At 40.4% G+C, this 20,419-nt stretch overlaps 1 protein-coding gene across 4 annotated transcripts in view; it reads right to left on the bottom strand.

The window, feature by feature from the left end:
- Positions 1 to 12,173: 12,173 nt before the first annotated feature.
- Positions 12,174 to 20,419, bottom strand: part of SPOPL (speckle type BTB/POZ protein like) — a 32,752-nt gene continuing 24,506 nt past the window's right edge. For all 4 annotated transcript variants that reach the window (XM_057380327.1, XM_057380326.1, XM_057380328.1 and 1 more), the window contains 4 exons: positions 19,574 to 19,696; positions 18,263 to 18,405; positions 18,123 to 18,176; positions 12,174 to 16,402 (listed from right to left, as the gene is read on the bottom strand). In XM_057380327.1, coding sequence (XP_057236310.1) covers positions 16,258 to 16,402; positions 18,123 to 18,176; positions 18,263 to 18,405; positions 19,574 to 19,696 — 465 coding nt within the window. In that variant the 3' untranslated portion in view covers positions 12,174 to 16,257. The remainder of the gene's footprint in view (positions 16,403 to 18,122; positions 18,177 to 18,262; positions 18,406 to 19,573; positions 19,697 to 20,419) is intronic.

The following is a 20,419-nucleotide window of genomic DNA, read 5'->3' on the forward strand; positions in this document are numbered from 1 at the left end:
ATCTGGCCCTCGCTTGTGGCCTGTTTGATTTTTGTTGCACATATGAAGACACAAAATAAAACTAAGGCTCAGCAACATGTCACTGAATATTTTTGCCCAGCTGGAATTTRTTTTTCTAGGAGATGTATTTAAATATGTGCTATAGCAAACTGTGTACAAGCCTAGGCAGAGTAGGTTCAGCAGCATTCCATTATTTGAGAAACAAAGCCCATGTTTTGATGAAGACAATCATTAACTGCTTAATAGTTGCACAAGGCACATTAAAAGAGAAGGGTGAGTTTAAATTGGACAACATTCCCAAGCAAGAGCACGCTGGGAGAGAGGGCAGCTCGCTGCTGATTCAGCCTTTGCTCGTTCCTCATCAAAAGAGGAGCGGGATTCTCCTCCCAGGCTGAGGTTTCCAGCCCTCAGAAAGACAAACCATGGGAGAAACTTTCCCCACTGCCCTCCCTTCCAGCCCTGGCACAAGGAGGCAGCTGCAGCAGGAGCAGGAGGAGAGGGAGCCTTGATTCCAAACTCCATCACACCCAAGAATTCCCCACCACACTTCTTCCAACCACAATGTTTTATGGATCAGCCTAAAAGCAGGTGGTTGTTTTTTCTTTCAGATCAATTTTGAAAACATCACAGAAAAAAAAAAAAAGCACTTACATTCTTACTGAAGTCAAAATCTGATTAAGAAATTATTTACACCCAGCAGGGTAAGCAAAATACAGTGCAATGATGACAGGCTTGATTAGGTCAAATGTCACAGTGCCCATGTAAACACAACTATTTTAAAAAACATTTTCCTGTGTAACAAGTGACTATTTCAGACAGGTTTCAAGTTGTTACTATTATGGCTCTTATTCAAAGTATTTTAGTACAAAAACTTGGAGCTTAAATACCCTTTTTTAAAAGTGTCTCGAGTGGGCAATGACAACTGATGACTGCAGTAATTTAATCTAGAGGTTTTAATGTACAGCATTTATTTAATCTCAATCTCAACAGGATAGTTTTGCACACATTTATATCAATGCAAATGTCATAGAATCATTGAATATCCTGAGGTGGAAGGGCCCCAGGGGGATCATCCAGCTCCTGGCCCTGCATAGAACAGCCCCAAGAACCCACCGTGTGCCTAAAGCACTTCCTGAGCTCTGGCAGGTTTGGGGCTGTACCACTTTCCTGGGCAGTTCATATTAAATATATAAACTTCTTGCTAAATACATTTCCTACTGTTCTCCCCATCCAATGGCTATCAGAAAATTCCATTAGAAAATTCCAATAAAAAACTCATTCATGACAAACACATAAACCATCAGCTTTTTTCTTTAGCCATCACTCTGTGCAGAGCTGCAGGAATTGTGCACATCCACCTTTTTTTAAATCATTTCATCTTGAAGAAGGAAGTAACAGTTTGGGGCATTTCTTCTTTTCCCCCTGAAGAATTTTGTCCTCTGGATCTTCAGATTTCTGATGTCCCATGTCACATCCTGCTGYGAGTTCTTTGGCCTCATCTTCAGCTGCCCAGTGCTGAGGGCTCTCCAATGTGGGAACCTCCCAAGGAGTTGTGCCAGTGGCCAGCAAGGCAGAGAGAGCAGCAGAAAGCTGAGCACTGCGTGCCATGAGCTCCCTGGGGCTGCACATTTTCTTTTTAAGGTGAATTTACCGAGTATTGGTGAATGAAAAAAACCCTGGGTGATCCTGATGCAACTGGAAAAACTCTCACAGCAACCATGGAAGGGTGTTCCATGCAGATCAGCATCCTGTGCTGCTTCTCTTTTTAAATTGTAATTCAAGGACATTAGAATTTGCTATTTGTTTTATGCTCTGTTGACCAGCATAATCTGGATAATGTTTTATTTATAGTATAATAATGATTCGTCATTAGCACCGTCTCTATTCAAATTTGCACAGTCGAAAAGACAATAACAAGCTGCACTACACTAAGTAGCTCAATGAAACACACATCAATCAAGTGGATTTTTAGCTGTAGGGTGTCTAGTTGGAAAAAACAGACTTTGCCATTCCCATCTCCCTCATGAGCACCTCTTGCACATGTCCATCAGGAGCAGCATCCTTCTTTGGTTTAGAACAAACAAATAAAGTGGGCTTACAGAAGAGGACTTGAAATACATGAAACATCCCACTTTGTGTCCAGATACATCTCCCTTGGGGGGTTGTTGAGCTTGGGGCTGCAAAACCTGTTCAGATCTGCCAGCAGTGATGGGAACTGAAGAATCTTCTGCCACCAATATCATGACACAGCTGTCCAGCCCCAAATACCTGGGGGTTGTCAGTCAGAAGCAATCCCAGAGCTGTTGGTACTCTCAAGCAAGAACCCCAGCCATCCAGACAGAATTTTGAAAGGAAAAAAAAAATCGCAAAAAAAAATGCTTTTTCTAAAGATGTAATTCAGTCCTCAGCTCAGCACAAATCCAGCACCAGCTGCAGCCCAATTAAAAAGCAATCAGAGTCATGGGGAAACAGTTTAGTCAGAGAAGAAAAAAAATCCTACCTGCATAAACAGCAGTGGGACTCTAAAATAGACTGCAAAAGAAATATCTGCACTTTCCTATTCAACAGTAATGGAACAGCCAACCAGCTCAGAGAGTCTCTTGCACTGCTCTCTGCTTTTGTCCTCAAGACAGAAGAGAGAGAAAAAAAAAAAAAAACCAAAAAAAAAAAACTCATCTACTTCAGGGACTTTTTAATGTATTTTCTTCATTTTATGGAAAATGCACATTGAGATCTGCTCAGCTGGTCGGAGCATGGTGCTGATAACACCAAAGCTGTGGGCTCAACCCCTGCATGGGCCATTCCCTGGAGAGTTGGCCTCAATGATCTTCTGGGTCCCTTCCAGCTCGGAACATTCTGTGATTCCCCACACAGACATGAGAAGCTGAGCTGTATGAGGGGTCAGAGGTGATGAGCATCCTCTGTGCAGCTCAAAAGCTCAGCCACCTTTCCCAGCTCCCAGGAGAGCAGCGCTGTGGGAAGCACAGARCTGGCTCAAGGGGAGGCCATGGTCTCTTTTGGCTTGTCAGGAGGTCAGACTGGGATTTCCCACCCCTGGAGCAGGGCAGGGACACCACAGGATGGCAGGAGCTGAGCACGGCCACCATGGAGCAGCCACGGTGCAACTGTGCCCCCAGAGCACTCCTCAGACACCCCACTGCTCACAGGAACCATCCTGGCAGAACARAGCAGCTTTATTGCCAGCCCAATCCCAAAACAGCACCTCACAGTCCTCATCCTGCTCATCCGCCCTTGGCAGCCCTACATTCCAGCCCCCTCAGATGCAAATCCCAAATTGTTGTTCTCTTGCCTCATTCCCAGACAGTGCATAGCTCTTTCATCGTTACACAGCCAATTAAGCCCCGGCTACCTTATCTCAACARCTCCAAATAAGCTGGTGATCCTCCTGAAAGGTGATACTTTATAATTGGTTCCGAATTGCCAGGAAGGAGAACAGTGAAATATGAGACTTGGAGGTTATTTGAATTAGCCCTTAAAAATCACCAAAAAAAACACCCTCACCTTAAGCTATCAAGGTGTTTGCTTTGAACTTCTAGTCAGTGTTGCTTCTTTTTTGGGAATAAAACTTGGCATATTTCATGTTAGAAATCCTGCTTGGAGCAACCTGGTCCAGGGAAAGTGTCCCTGCCATGGCAGGGCRTGGAATGAGAGGATCTTGAAGGTCCAACCCAAACCATTCTGTGACTGAAAWGAAAAACACCTGAAGAGCCATGAGAAAAACATCCCAATTAGGAAGTTTTAGATGTGTGCACAGCAATTTCACATTTCAAAAGTGATGAAATGCACCTCACACCTCAGCTGTTCCAGAGAATGACTGAAGGTATCTCTTCAAAAAGTCAGTTCAGGTTTTCAAAACACATCAAGCTCATTTAACTTGGACATGAGAGCATGTTCTGGCTTAGCAGGAGAGAGAGGAGCTGTCAGTCTATCCTAAGCCAGCAGTACTGCCTAAAAGAGGTGGTGGAAGTGYGTCTGAAGCAGGTGATGCTGAGCACTGCTAGCCCGGGAGCACAGAATATTAACACAGATTTCTGAGCAGGTAAACTGAAGGATTAAAAACTATTTCAAGTTGCCATATTGAAGATGATAAGCAAGCCTATTTATTATATAGGACTTAGAGCTACTTAATTCCAATCCACTTCTCGTGTCAGATGTATTTAACCGAGGCGTTTCTGACTTCAATCACGGAAGATTTGGATTAGCCAAAGCACCCGGGGAAAACAAGATGCCTGCTCACCCCAGCTTCTTGAAGGAAATGCCACACARGGAGATTGATCTGCCCCAAGGCAATAACCTCTCTCTTCTACTTCCAACGCTTGGTTTGAAAGGAAAAAATACTACAAATACCAGGCCTAGAGTCTTTTGTCACAGCCAAGCACAGCCCGACTGCTCTGAGCAAAAACAGCAGCACAGAGGAATGGTGTGCAAGGCTGCCCACATCCTCCAGGTCAGCCAGGCTCATCAGTGTGTCCAGACATTAAGGGATACTTATATTTGGTAAAATGAGTGGAGAGGGAAATCTATTTTGATTCACCACCCCGGTTATCTTTAAAACAAGCACAGCCCCTTATTTAAAACACGAGTATTGGATTGTSTTGCCAGAAGCAGATTAATCGCAGCTTCCAGGAAAAAAAACTCGGAGCTTATTTCACACTGACTTTATTCCCACTTGAATTAAGTTCCTTATGCTACACCAACTCATTTGAATTTTCTGAATTGGTTTTGCATAGTATCATTTACTGATGTACTATCTTTAATTACATAACACACACACACTCTCCGACTGCATTATTAATGAAAGTGTTTTTAATTAAATGGCTCTCAGCATAATATCCAGTCATTAATTTCACATGCTCGGGATGTGCAGAGATTCTGTTCCGATGGTCTGGGGAAGCTCTGTGCTTCAGATGAGGAATGCTTGCGATGGTTTTTTGAGAAGAGCTGGGATCATTATGAGCTCAGAATTACCTTCTGCTGCAGTTCTGCTCTGCTGGGCATTGTCTGCTCCTCAGCTCAAGTGCTCCTTTTGCTTCTCCACTGCTAATTCGAAAATGCCTCTCCCCGGGTTGAGTGGATTCCAGGGTGAATAATCCTCAGTTATCTTTCAGGAACGATTCACACATAGATAATGGCACTAAGGCTGCACCCACTGCAATAAAGGGCTTTGCACCCCCTTCCCTAATTGTGGTCTCCCACCTGCCTCAACTGTTCCCCTCTCAGGGCTCTCAGAATCGACAAAGAGCATTCAGCTCTTGGGACTGGGATTTCTTGCCAGTGGCACACACTGGCACCTCATTGCTGTGAGCATCCTTCACRTCACCTGCTGCAAAGGTTGCCAATTATGGCCAAGAGGCACAAGAACAGCATCATTTTTAATATTTTTTTCTGCAAACTAGCAAATGTATTGTTCCTTCATGCAGAGATGGGAGGAAGGCCTCTTTTTCAGTCCAGCCTGGAAAAGAAGGCCCAGCAAGGCAGTCCTGTACMAGCTTTTCCCTTCCTCAAAGTCTGCAGAAAGGATTGTTTTTCACCTCAGTTTATGCTTKCTGTTTACTGATGAAAAAGAAATTCCATTTAAAATAAAAAGAATTCCTAGGAYAGCAATTCCCAGGAAGACTTTGGAATTTTTGGAATTGTTTTTTTTCTTTTCCTAGAAGAGCTCAAAGCACCTGCTTGATCTGTGTATTGTGTGGTAAGTTTTGTTCATCCTTTCCAAAGGCAACTGCATACAAAACTGATTTTGGGTAGGATTCTTCCTGGGACTCATCATCTAATTAGTCTCTAGTTTTTGAACACAAAAAAACTTCAATAAAGATCTGCTCTGTTGAAAAAGATACTACTCATGGACCTCCAGCGCGTTTACAGTGGATTTCTGAGAAATTGCTAATATTTTTATATGACAAGATTAATGATAATATATGCCCCCATTCCCAGCATTTCATGTCTACATAAAACATTGTGCCATAATGAAGATAATTGAAAGTATGACTTCCATCAATATTTAATTAGCATTTGGTGCTAACTCATTATTTCGGTGCAATTAATTTGACATCTTGCTGCATGGCCTTGCACAGATTTCCTCCTAGAGGGTGGTTTTATTGGTGGGGCATGAGCAACATAAGACAGGTGCACCTTCCCCAGGGATTGGAGGGGACTGTGAAATATGGAGAGCATGACTGACATTTTAATCTACTGCAGGACACAAAAGCACATTAATACAAAATACACACGGCTATTTGGCCAATGCATTTCTGCAGTAAGGGAAATATTCTGCTAAAACAACGTTTTCAGAAAACAAACTGTGCCATTTTCACACCAGGCTCTTCCTTGTGTTTGCTCAAATCCATTTTCCAGGCTGCAGAAGGATGCACATGATGTCAGCACACAGCTCTGGGGGCAAGGACCAAAGGAAGATTCTGCTCCCTCCCAGATGATTTCTCCAGGTCTCCCCAAAGCAGTGAGAGCAGCTGGGAACAGGTGACTGAGCCCAGCACTCACAGCAGAACAAGAATCCCTCCCTTACTGACACTTCCCTTCACCTGCTCCCAYCTGCTGATGCCAGGAGAGGGGCACAAAATAAATCCTGCGAGGTAAAAATGGGAAAGAACACTTGGCCTACCATGTGAAAGGGGCACCAAGTCCTTCCAGCCCAAACTCACTGGAAATAAAAGCACTCATCACCCTCTCCTTATCCAACATTTGATAAATCTTCTGTTCCAAACCTGCAAAAATCGCAACATAAGCAAACTGCAATTGCCCCGTTGTTCCCCCTGCTCGTTCCTTCTGCCCTGCTGGAGGGTTCTGGGGTGAAGAATACGAGTGCCCTCCTTCACTTCACGCCCAACTTCACTATTTAAGCCAAATTTGCTGAAAAAGGAGCTTTTACAAGCACACACACCAATATCAACTGTGGGCAGGTGAGCAGTGGTGCCTCAGCTCCACCCAGCCAKCCCTACCCTCCAGGGCAGCTCCTGTGCAGAACTGGCATTTCCCTCCCCGATGTTTAAACCCTGCCTATCTGCAGGAAGAGAAGCCAATTCTCACAAAGTTTAGCCTTACATGAAGCAAGCAAAGATGACAAAATTATGACAGCACTATTGATGGTTCTGTGATAAGAATCCCTGCATACAGCTAAATAAGCTTATTTTTATTACTGCTGCTGTCCCAGCAGCTGAACATTGCTGAGCCAGCCCTGGGTTTTGTTCTCGCTTCTAAACAATGAAGAAAAATATCCATGCCAGGAAAAGCTTCTTTCCATCTTTGTAATTCATGCAAAATCACAAACRGGGTTTATTGTTAAAGACAATCTCAGTGCAATAGCACCTTTCCCTACGTATTTTTATTGAGAGGAATCAGGAACAAATGTTTAGGTTTGCTCTCTGCAAACAAGCAACAAGGAAAGATTATGGATTCTTTTCACATCACTGACAAAGTAAATACAACAAYTGTTCACAGAATGACTACGACCAAGAGTGCAGATGCATTTATTACACAAAATGAGCCCAACTTCAAAATACTCTTAGGTCTAAATACCAGGTTCTTTTAATAATCAGTGTTGAAGATGCTCCATGTGGTATAAAACTTTTTCCTCTTAACATAAAGTTGTGAAATACCTGCACTTTTTACYTCTGCTTCTTTTTCTAACTGCCCAGAATATTCCAACACCTTTCTGGAAAACTGCAGCCCACTGCTAAGGTGTACCTTGTTTACCAAATCAACACATTCTGAACACATGTACTATTTTTTTTTCAGGATAATTCTTCCATAAAGCCAGTTTTCATATTCTGCTCAAGTACTTCAATTACAATTYGTACAGAATATTCAAAGGTGAATCTTCACTGGGGCACACTGCCCCAGGAAACACCTCACATTTAGCTGAGTGGCAAAACAACTAGAACAAAGTATTTATTGATTTAAAAAGTAGTTGARGCTGCAAACACTTCACTTCTTTGATAAAGTAGATCTAAAGAAGGCTTTCTAGAGCTACACAAAGAGATGGCAATTTCAGACACTCAGACCCTGCCACTCTCACAGGCTCCAGCACTGGGGCAGGTTTGGGGTTGGTTTTAATAAGTCAAATGTTGAATACCTGCAGAGCAGCATGGAAAGCTTGAGCTCCTATGCAGAAAAAAAAAAAAAAACAAAAACCAGTGACTTTACAAATCTCACATTAATGATTTTAAACACAAAATTCATATGATGATGTTATTTGGATAAATCTCTCCTTGTGTGCATGCCAGAGGTAGAACAAAACAATGAAAACATAAAAGGAGGCATATAAATACCCTAAAAATAAAATAAACAAACCCAAACCAACCTCTGAAGAGCAGAGGATTTACCCAAACTGCAGATGTAAATGTTTTCCAAAGCTGATGCAGACTCAAGGGTGAGTTGAGCTCCTGACAAGAACTTTGTATCCCTACATTCCCTACCCATCCACTAAAGAGAAAACATCTTTATAAGAAAGATTGAAGACTTGGTTTATGCCCAAATTATTTATGTGGAAAGAGCATATTAAACTCCCCAATGCATCCATCTTATTCTCCCTATTGAGCCGGAAACACAAAACTGAAAATCTGAAAACCCCAGCACCCCAAAGAAATAACAGACAAACCTGCCTCRCCCACATACACAAATCTGTACCTTTTTTAGAAACACTGGAGATTGAATATGCAAATTCTAAGAATGTATTAATTATCATTAATCATTCCTTCACAAAGACTAGAACTAATTGGAGAAATAATTTGAGAAAATTGAAGTACATGACAGAAAGCATTAAGATTCATTAAGTTTCAATTCTCTGGTCTGTCAGCTTGTCAGAAGTAGATGCCTGGTATTCGAGCWCTACTGCTAAAATACTGAGTATTTTCCTAATCTAATACACAATTTAACCCCTTTAATAGTTTGTTCTGAGATTAACTACATCTGACACCACAGATTTTTTGTTAAAAGGCACTGTCACAAGGAAATTTGCATCTCCATTTCTTTAAATCAGRAAAATGGAACTTGCTGAAATTTTACTATGAAGCTTTTTCAGGTTTACTCGGTATTTTGTATTCATTTATATAATTTGAAAGGTACCAGCACAATTTCAAAAAACCCACCACAACAGATGAACAGCAAGGCACTCGAGGACAAAACTGCACTCAAAAATTATCCACCCTGCTCCATACCTACACCTCACATTCATCTTGACCAGAAAAGCCAATAAATACACAAATCTTTTATTGTCTCCCTATTTGTGGCCCTGGAATAAYCCTTCCCCTTTGACTTGAGTTGGTACAAACTCTTTTGACCCAGCAAAAGCCCCAGCCCTGCTGTGAGGGAGGAATGAGGGCTTGGTAGTGCAAGAAATCTCTCATGGGCTTGTGACAAGAGCAGCCCATCTGCAGGAGGTGGCAGGGACAAGATGCACCATTAAATATATTTTTTCCTCATTTAAAAATATATGGTGTGGGCTTCACAAAGACCACCACAGCTCTCAAGCTGGGGATGGCACAAGATGAAGTCTTTGCTGGCCACAGAAGGTAAACATTTTAGTTGTACRCTTCTCAGCAGCAAGTAGGTGGTTTGTTCTAAGATTTCAAGACTCAACAAACACAGCTGGGTTAGAAAATTGTGTACATAATACATAAAATTAAATTCAAAGCTTACAGAAAAGTCACCAGTTTAAAAATGGAAAATATAAATAGTTTATGTTGCAATTAAGGTTAAAACAGGTCACACTGCAGTTAGCGCTTCTATGCTTTAAGATTTCACCCCATTAGAATGTTTTTGCATATGCTTCAAAATTTACCTTTTTAAACTGAAATGGCTCAGTCAACTGTGCAGGAAGAAACGTGGGAAGTCAAAAACTGTAACTGCTTAAAATGCAGCACCACTGCCTCCATTCCGATCAGCAGCACCAAGTCTGACATGGTGTAATTTATTTTCTGCATGACTATCACTGCCAACGCATGAAACATGCATAAGTTGGGCAAAGCAGAGATTTCCACTCATTATACACCTACCCCTGATTGAAACACAGTACCTGCACGAAAATATTGTTATGCTTCCAACTCTGCTAAGAAAGCAAGACAGAAATGTTGGCATCAGGTAAGATTTTCAAAGCAGCCCAGCCTGACAGGATGGTGCTCACCAGGTATTGCTGCAGCTCTGAGGCTCCTTCAGAACACTTTCACCAAGAGCTCAAACACTCCTGRTACTTTTCTCTACAAGCCAAGGCCAAGCAAACTCTGCAAAGCTGTTTTTCCCTCCTGAGTCTCAAAATCACAAGCTCGTTTCTGTTCTTTATACTTGACTCATGAGAAGCCCAATTTTACACTTGGAACACCAACTCCACATTCTGTTTAAAATATAACTTATTGACACCCCCTAGAATGCCATTCCAAAGCACTCAAGAATTCTCACTGCTGAGCCTGGGTTGGGTTTTTTTTTTTTTCCTTGATGCAGTGTTCGTAATGGAAAAAGCAAATCCTTTGCACCACACATCTGAAATGTTTCACTCGACTCCTTGTATTTTTTCCAGTTACCTCTGAGAATAYAGAGAAAGAATCTTCAAAACAGACAACAAAAACCATGTTCTCCTAGTGGAAAATTGCCAAGAAGTTTGCAGAAAAATAAACTGCTCAAGACTACTCTAATTTTAAGTGGCAATTAATAGCATTTCCTCTGTTACCACACTATCACAATGTTAAGTGCAAAGTTATTTGTGTGGAATGGAAGCAGTTGGATCTTTMATCTAATTTGTTTAATAAACGTGGCAAGTAAAATTTGTATTGGAATAGGTGATATTCTAACTTGAATAGTAATTGCAGCTGAAGTAATCTAAAAGATAGAAAACCMTTAATGCTATGAAGTTTGAAGCAGGGACACAAAGACTCACTTTAATCAACTTTAATTTCTCACCTGACTGCTCAGGCTGCACTCAAACACTTCAACATCAAACCCTCCCTTCAGCACGTGGCAGGACAGGCAATTCTTATCAGCCTCTATCACCAAACGAGATTCAATATTTGAACTTTCCCCATTWAAAAAAAAGGACAAACACGGGACTGGACTGACATCATAAAATACTTTCAACAATATTCAGCTAAAAGAAGAAAAAGCTTTCTTTATATGCTGTTCCCACAGAACATTAGAATACATTATAGAAAGAAAACACGTGGTTTTTAAAAATCAATGCTCATTGAATCAATTTTGCGGAATACAAAAGAAAACTTTTGTATGACAAGATAAACAACTCAGAAGAAAACCACCCTCAGAAAGGCTAAAAATGTAGCCTTCTTAAAAAAAAAAAAAGTTGAATATTCTTTTGGTTTTTTTTTTTCCCTGCAATTTGGAGCTCAGATCAAACATTTGGATTGCACAGTTCTAATACCACTCACAGTGGTGACCAATCCTCAGCTCAGAGKTTACTGAAGTGCCTGTGAAGGTGTGAGTTATGCCAATAAAAACCCCAAGAGAAGCTTCAGAATGGATCACTGCAGATTCAATTAGGGGATGAATGTTTTAATCACACCTGGAGAATTTTGCATGTACCTACACAAACACACACTTTTTATAAAATACCTTACCTTGACATTGTTTCCTGGAGTTCAGAATGTCCAAAGTCACATTCACAGAGCAGCCAATCAACAGTCCCACAGATCACTGCGAAGTGTTTATAACCACATGGAACCCTGAGCTCCCCACAGATCCCTCTCACATCACTTCTGTCACCAATGCCAGCAGCATTCCTGCTGGATGTGCTCACTATCAGCCTGTCTCTTGGGCAGGACAAAAGATGAGTTTTTGACTTTGGTGGGTGCAGGAAGAAAGGAGATCTCTTCAAACCCACCAAACCCATCTTCACTACCACAGCAGCAGCTCCTCTWCCAGTCCTGACAGAGTCTGTGGAAAGGGAGACACTTCCCATGTAGGCAAGTTTAGCTGTTCAGAGCTCTAAGATATTTAAATGTGTCAAAAGAGAACAACCAAGTTAATGGAGATCAGAGCAAGGCTGCAAGATGATCCTCCCCACAAGAGGTTTCCAAAAGCACAGCAGCATATTTTACACTTGACTGACAGTGCTGGCAAAATACCTTTCTCAAAGCAAAGGCAGCCATTGGGAACAAATGCACAGATACAGACAACAAATAAAGACAGACACATTCTGTATAAGTAACAACTTTATTGTAACTTGATGTGCTGAAACGCAAAAATATTTTCAGCAACAAGGTACAAAAAGTATTTCACCATTAACATCAGCTGATAAAAAAAGGCTGGATGGTTTGATACAACTGTTTACATATCTGAATTCTCTATCATTTCCACCCCAAAACAGGTCCAAGTCATTTCACTGGTTTAACTTCTAAAATAGGACTCATTGATCTTAAGCCTTCAAAAACCATKTTACAAATACAGTGAAGTTCCTTGCAAAACACTTGAAATAGTGAATTCCCTTTACAAACATAGTCCATTTACTGTAAGCAGAAGCCAAGTTATGAGACTCGGTGTCTTGGCTGGCTAAGGAGCTAAGCTCTGCACTAAATACACTATTGACACCAGACAAAGAGGAAGGTAACATTCCATTTGTCAATTACAAAAAAAAATAAAAACCAAAAAAACAATTAAGGTTAGGAATTTTAACCAACTTTAAAACTTAACAAAATTCGACAACATTTCAGGTAGCAGTACCTCACATCTGCAATTCAATGCCTTCTATGAAACACAGTTTCAAATACTGCACGTGGCTTTTATTCTCCCAAGGGAGAAGCCTTGCTGTGAGGATTTAAAAGGAACATAATCTCCATRTAGGTCTTCTACTGATCTCCTGTGCAAGGTGATTTTTATACTAAATACTCAATGTTTAGAAAAACATCAGAACTAGAGTAACTTTGTGTCCATGATTATCACATTTTGACATACACTTAGCTTGTAACAGCAAGTATTATCACAATTTCACAAAAATATACCATTACTCAACTTGTATCTGTAATACTTATTTCACTTGTTTGTGTAGTTTGTACCTCGGTGAAATTSAATTTAGGAAGCAAGAATCAACATGCAACAGAGATCAAATGCAACTTGTAACTTTTCCATCCCAAYTGTGTACCAAGGAGCACTCTTCTTCACCTTTAAAAATACGTTTTACAAAGACCTTGCACCCTGTTAAAATCTCCCCTTCATTGCAACAGTTTCCTAAAAAGGCACAATGTGTTCATACTTCTGCATGCAGTAAATGGACTAGGAAATAAGGATWATTTATTGAAGCAACTTCCACCCAAAGCATCTCCTTAGGAGAGGTCTGAATGGAGAAAAAAAAAATTATATATATAATACATAACAGCATTTTAACAGCAAATTGAGTCCTTATTTTTAGAAAGTCACCCTGGACAAAAAACACCACACAGTCACACACACACACACACACGCACGCACACACAGGACACATGCAGGGTTCTCCCCAGAAAAGCATGGAAGTGGTGGTTCACATCTATCTGAGAGAGYAGTGTTGGCAAGCCAAAACATGGCACCTTCATACGGCATAATCCTAACCTGGAGGGRAAAACGAGCAAAAACCCCCAAGATTTCAGCCTGGAAAAACCTGACCATTGATTATTGGATCGCTCTCCATCTGCTGCACTTCCAACTGAGGYTTTGAAGGGCAAGTTCTTGACATGTGGGGAATGAAAGTGAGCTACTGAATCCGAAGGGGAAGGTTGTAATTACCAGCTGTCCCGTTCCAGTGAGAACACTGCATGTAGGTAATTAAAGAGGTGAATAATTAGTGCACTCACTTAAGAATACAGCAACTGCTTTACCTTTTTCTCAAGATCTGACAGAACTTGAAAACATAAATAAATAAAGTCCAATCTGAACAGATCGATCAGCAGAGGGCTCTTTCCTGTTAGTTTAACATGTGATTCACACTGCCTGGCTCCAGGAGGGGACACTYTGTGATGCAGATGATATCACAGCACAGTGTCTGACTTTTTTTTGGTACAAGGTGTGCTATTAGGCTTTTTAGAAAAAAAATTCTAGAAATCCTTAAGCTTTCCTTCTGATTACTGCATGTTGTTACTTTAGAACAGGCTGACCTGGCAAACATTACAGCATTAAATATTCAAGTCACTTTGCACGTGAGAGCTGCGACYTTTACAGTGATGAGGATGAGGAGCTGTAGTCCCAACACATTACACAGTGCAGCAAAAACATAATGATTTTGGAAAAAAACACTTTCACCTCCTATTGTGGAGAATGCTTGAGATCTTATCTTAGRCAAATATTTAAAAATTGATAAATCTCTGTAAATATATGATTTGATGCCTCGTGTATTATTAAAATTTCTGATTTTACACTTTAGCCATCATAAAGATTTAGTTAGAGGGAAAGAAGAAAATGAATGTTTTAGAGGTTTTAATCTTCAAAATTGAACTGGGCATTATTTTCCAATTYACCTTTGTAAGTGGTTTACTAGATGCCAAAGTATAAAATGGTATTTTTTTTCCTCTAAAAAATTAATTCAGAGGAAGTCAGATGAATCTCRGTGAAATGAGGATGGAGAAACAACCTGAAATTCCTCCTCTCTYCTCCCTGCATGACTTTTTCTAATAGGCAAACTCAAACCCTTATGCAAAGAGGTTTATAAATTAGGTGAGATCTCCTCCCATTCCCCACTGCAAAACCCAAGCCTTCCCCCAAAAAAAGAAATACAGCATATTATCACTATTACAGTAAACTCAATGCAATAACTCAGGGAACATTTAGAGTGTGCACCACTGCAGACTTTTCCTCCCAATTGTAAACAAAGCTATCAAACACTGAGGATGTTGATATTAAAGCTAAGGTTCATATAATAAAGAACTGGCCCGTGACAAGCAGTTTACAAATGTTTCATCCTTTTCACATTATGCAGAATTTCAATACCATCCACAATGCTAGTACAATAACTGAAATGCAAGACTGAGCAAGTCTCTGCTTGCAAATACCATCTGACATTTCAGGGAAATACTCCTCGATGTGTGCACAGCCTCCCCCAGGTGTTCGTGGAAGCCGTGCACGTACGTCAAGATGGGAAAAATCCCTTCRAAGTTTTTACCATTCACATGCCTTTTTCAAATAAGCGAAAATATTCTGTTACTTAAATATGAAAGCTCGCAATAGCCACCTTCAATTGAGTCTTAAAAAGACATGCCTTTCTTTTCTAACAAAACTAAATCCCATGTGGCTGTGGGCATCTTAAAATGTATCTAAAAAGTTAAGCCACAATTACCTGTACCTCATTAATTCATCAAAAGCAAAATATATATGTACCACACAACATACAAAAGTTACACATTAAAAGTGCATATTCAGAATCCATTTGGCCCATTTCCTCAATTTACATTTGGTCATTCTATGCATCCTTGACTTTTCTATGCAACCATACGTTGGGATTTATTTATTCCATGTACAATGCTATTCCTTTTCACATTGAACTCTTTCACCTCTCGTTCAGTTCTGCATTAAATGTAAACTAATGATGGACCGTAGAGAAACACAAGCAAGAGGTTTATTCTGTGTTTCCTTTCACCGCCTGGACAGCTTTGACACACACATAATAAGCATTACAAACTGTAATGAAAATACATTTTTGGGYCAAACCATTGCATATTTGCCCCCACAATGAAAAATAAATTATGTTCAAAGCAGTATATTGCCATAAATAGYCTGTAGGCATTCGCTGAAGGTGAACAGGCTCTCCCTATATTTAGCACTTGCCTARGGTACATGATGTGCCTCTGGTTCAAGTGCTTTTAATGAGAGGCCAGTCAAAACCTTCCAGTTAGCACAGGACCAAACTATAATCTTTTTTTTTTTTTTTCTCTTCTGAAAATAATGGAAGATCCCTTTCAAAAATTAATCTTCAGTTATCAACTTTACTGCATTATGGAGCTAGTGCAATCCTGCAGAGCCTAGTCAAAAAGACAAGGCACATTAAAAAATAATAATAAAAAAATCAAGATACATTAGACTATATGGACTAGAGAGTCATTGAAGATAATTTAAGGCCTTTCAGTGAATTAGAGTATTCAGTCTAATTTAAAGCTGAGGATTAAACCATAAATTATCCATCTGAAAAGCAAACAATAGGCTTTTTCAGCTTCTGTTCTGTGGACAAGGATAACAAAAACTCTTGTTATGGTTTGTGAGAACACCTCTGGACAAGRAGGAGTGGAGTCAGTCCAATTTCTCTAGAGTTCATGGAAGATTTCAGGACTGTTTTAGCCGTTTGCGTGGAATGCCAAACTGTGGACACTGTGCAGAYGCCAGAGCGCGAAAGGCCTCGGCTACTAAGTGAGGGTGGGAGTGGATCATGGACTTCCAGCCTGCTGTTTCCATTATGTCTGTTGCTTGGCTGAAAACAGAAGCATTAAGAACAGTCACACAATTTTACAAAYCAAAAGCACAGTGGAGAAGAACAGGCAAGGCAGAAATGCAGCAGAAGGGCAGTCAAACGTTGAGGAACACACTGTGGATGCYGACAGAGAGAAGCAGCAATTTGCAATTTGGGTATAGAAATATAATCAGATGTGGGACAAAAGGTACTTGTTCTGCTCYACTCAGTACCAGCAAGACACCAGAGAAATGTGTCAGAATAACCACCCTGAAACTGCTCAGGAAAAACAATAAAGAGGAAAACTGGAAGAAAATGAGGTCTACTGCAGAGACGAAAAGCAAGAGAAGACATGATAATCTCATTACATAAAAGGGCATGCTCAATTTGGGGAGAGAGAAGGATGACAAAATGAATCAGCTGAAACCACAGTTCATCTCCTAGAAAAAGCCATGAAGGCAGATTAGCTGACTGGATCCAGACCTGTTCCCTGGAAGCCTGCACTCTCAGTACCACTGAAAATATTCACTTTTTTCATTTGTAATTTGGAATTACTATCTGATGCATCAATCCCAAATTTCCATCGCTCTGCATTTTCAAAAGCCTTCCATGAGCACCCTCATGCTGTTTCAGGARTATTATCCAGCATAAAGTTACCAGCTGATCTCCACACCACACAATCTCTTAAACACCTTTGGCAGATTTCTAAGGTAAGGGCCTTGAGAAACAATACCAAAGTTCAGACTCCCTGGTGCCCAGAGCCAGCAAATTAAGCCAGGYCCTCTGTTTCCCTGAACTACTGCAGATGTTTCAGCTGAAGCAAGGGTGGCCAGTATGTTAACCAGCAAACATTCAAGACAGAAATCAGCTCAGGAACTTCCAAAMCACTTGAGATGAAAYACATCAAGTAGTTTCATGGCCATGRTTCTGACTTCTCTKTATTACTGGCATTTTACTATTTACCTTTCACCACCCCCTTCTTTTCCACATCATGCTCAGTGATTATGCCTGTGAAGCCTTTTTTATTTAAAGGACAAACAACAATTTAAACTAAGTTGYACAACACTGCCTTTAAGTTCTCTGGAGATCCTGATTTTAGGCAATAAGTGCTCCAYTGCCCTTACACTGTCTGAGCCTACTACCAGCTATTCTGAAACTGGCTGTCTTCCACTCTGTGATTCACTCGAGCTGCTGCTGCTGCAACCAGTGCCAGAGCCTGAGCCACACAGGCTCAACCTATTTCCAGTGTAGGCAGGAGCCCTGAGAGTCAGAGGGACCTGACTGACGAGTTGTGTGGCCTTCAGAGCACTTGTGCTGGCATGTGGGAAGGTGCACAGACACGTCCCTGAAGGCAGAGAGAGCACTGCCCTCCTTTCTGTGGAAATACTGCAGGCTCACACTGACCCAAGCAAGTCTCAAACCACACTGGGGTTATCACTTCTCCAGGCACAAACTTGGCTACTCAAGAGAATGGTTTTCTCTATAAAGTCTGCTTCCACCATTTCACAGTGCCCCTGGGAGTGGGAATAAAAACCAGCTGTTGTTAGGATCTCACACCAGTTAACATTCCCTATCATTTAAAGGGAGAGTCACAGTCATAACTGGGGTAGCATCTTCTGAATCCTACTTTACTTACAGTCAGTGACAGGCCTCAGTAGTGTGGAAATGAAGCAACAGTTCTTAAGATCTGCAGTCTACTTAGCAGTGTTTGTACAGAACATCGTGGGGCAGGGAAACTTACTTGCTATTCCAGTTTTTCCCATCTTTACACCCAAGTTGTCTAAGAACACTGCACCTGCAAGAAAGAATTGTGCTACTATTGAAAAGGTACACTGAGCATAAACACAAATATATTTATACAGTCCCATAAGTGTTACTTGCCTGTTAATAAAGTCTATTGCTTGTGCTTTGAGCTGTTCAGCGCTGTGCAAATCTGCGAGGATAAGAATGTCAGCAACATTTTCTACCGAGAGGTTACTACAGAGTGCTTCCTCACACATCACCTTCAGCCGTTCCAGTGCATACTGGAGAGAGAGAAAAACTGCACTAATCATTCCTCAAACTCATTCCTTCTGTCCTCATCTCTACAGCTCTTTAGGCAGTTCCAGCCAGGCTTGGTGCCTCCCAAACCTGACATCAAACTGCTTCCCCGCAAGTACCACACAGAGCAATGTGCTGCACTGAAGAGTTCTCAAATGTAACACAGGAATTAGGCTTGATACCAACTAATAAAAGATTCTGCTGACAGAATTTTTATTGAAACAACAAAAATAACTYGTTCAGAAGTTTTTATTTCCCTTCYGCTTGGTAAGGAAGGAGGAGCAAGCAATCAAATCAGCAATAAACATGTTCACATCTCTAAGTGGAGGCAAGAAATGATAAAAGAGATTTTCATCAAACTACATTGTTTAAAATAAGTTTCAGTTTAGCCCCAACCCATCTCTGAATTTCTTAATTTTCCTCATATCTTGGATGCAGTCTACAAGAAATCTGATGTAAAATAACTGCATTCCCATATTGTATTTTGCATGAACAATCTGTGCTTCTTTTTTGTAGGTTGTAACAGTCCAAACAGGTTTGATTTTTATTTTCTGGTATTGCAGACACTCATAACTGCGCCTTACAATAGTCTCTACATTTATCAATTATGCCCTAAATCAATGCCAGCATTCAAAAAATAACCTTAATTGCTGAGCTGCTGTAAATCCCTTCATCTCRAAAATCACAGCACAGAAAGCGTTTCACAGAACAACAATTTTAAGAGTACACGAGATCCCAACACAGAAGAGATGAAAGATTAGACTATTATGTTTGTAGGGAATACAAAAAGRTGAAAGTTTTAATGTAGCAGTACTTTGGGGAAGCACAGTAAATTCAAGTAAATCTTGAAGAATACAAAGATCTAGTATMCATTTCATTCAAAACCCATTAATTGTCTCCAATTTCTAAAAAAAAATGACACTAAATAGATACCTGAAACACTTCTGTTCAAAAAAACAGATTTATCAGCCTTGTACTGCTAAAAAAAAGTCTATTTTTTCCCATCGTCCTTCATTTCTGATGAGATCTGCTTCTCATGTTTAAAAAAAGCAAAATATGTATCAAACAATCTGAAAATAAGAGGTCTTTTCTGTTTAGAGGATCATTCCACAAATAAACACCAGGTTTAGGAACTTGAAGTCAATTACTTACTTTGTCTGCAGCTGCCAACAAATTGTCAGCCATTTTTTCAAGGTTTGGTGCTTTTCCTGTGTAAATGAATCTCATCATTTCTTTAAAAACTTCAGGGTCTACATCATTTATTTCTACACGATTCTGGTAAGGAAAAAGAATCAATAAAAGTCTTTGGAATTTAGCTACAATTTTAAAGTGAGTATCAAATATCACATTACAAGTTTTCATTCGCCATCCATCATATAAAATCCTTACAAATTTAAGGTAACATTCAACAATGTTAAGCAGAAAGTACACAAAACAGCTCTTAAAAGTTAGGTAGAAATCAGCTGGAAAAGCTTCAGCAATAAAAAGTAATTGCAATATTTTTCCTAGAAATACATAACTYTGGAGTCTATCACACAGACTGTATATAAAACCAAGACACGGTTTCAGGAATATTTAAAAACGCTTCTAAATTTTCCAACCCAACAACGTGTTTGGAATATCAGAAGTCAGAGCAGCAGACAGAACAAATTGAGCCATTCTTGGCTCGACTTAAACTGAGTCAACACAGCCCAGGTTTTGTTCTGAGAATCCAAAAAGCAAACAAAGCAGCACACTGAGCTGACATCACACAGTTGAAGATTGCCCTAATACAACAGTGGCATTGCATGCTTGACCAATCCTATAACAGTATCCCCATAAGGAACTAATGAAGCAGGAAATTATGTCAAAGATGCAGAAGCAAGACTTTTGAATGGAGTATAAAATCCCAGGCACAGGTGATGTTCTGGTTTCCAATCAGCATTTAGGAGTAGGGCTATGCTGGAGATTCACTGCTAACACCGAGGCCCAGGCACATTACTCMAGCTGTGGCATGAC

This window comes from Malurus melanocephalus, unplaced genomic scaffold (genome assembly GCF_030028575.1).
Source record: "Malurus melanocephalus ecotype Western Australia unplaced genomic scaffold, MMel_1.1 scaffold_445, whole genome shotgun sequence".
NCBI classification, from domain to species: domain Eukaryota; kingdom Metazoa; phylum Chordata; class Aves; order Passeriformes; family Maluridae; genus Malurus; species Malurus melanocephalus.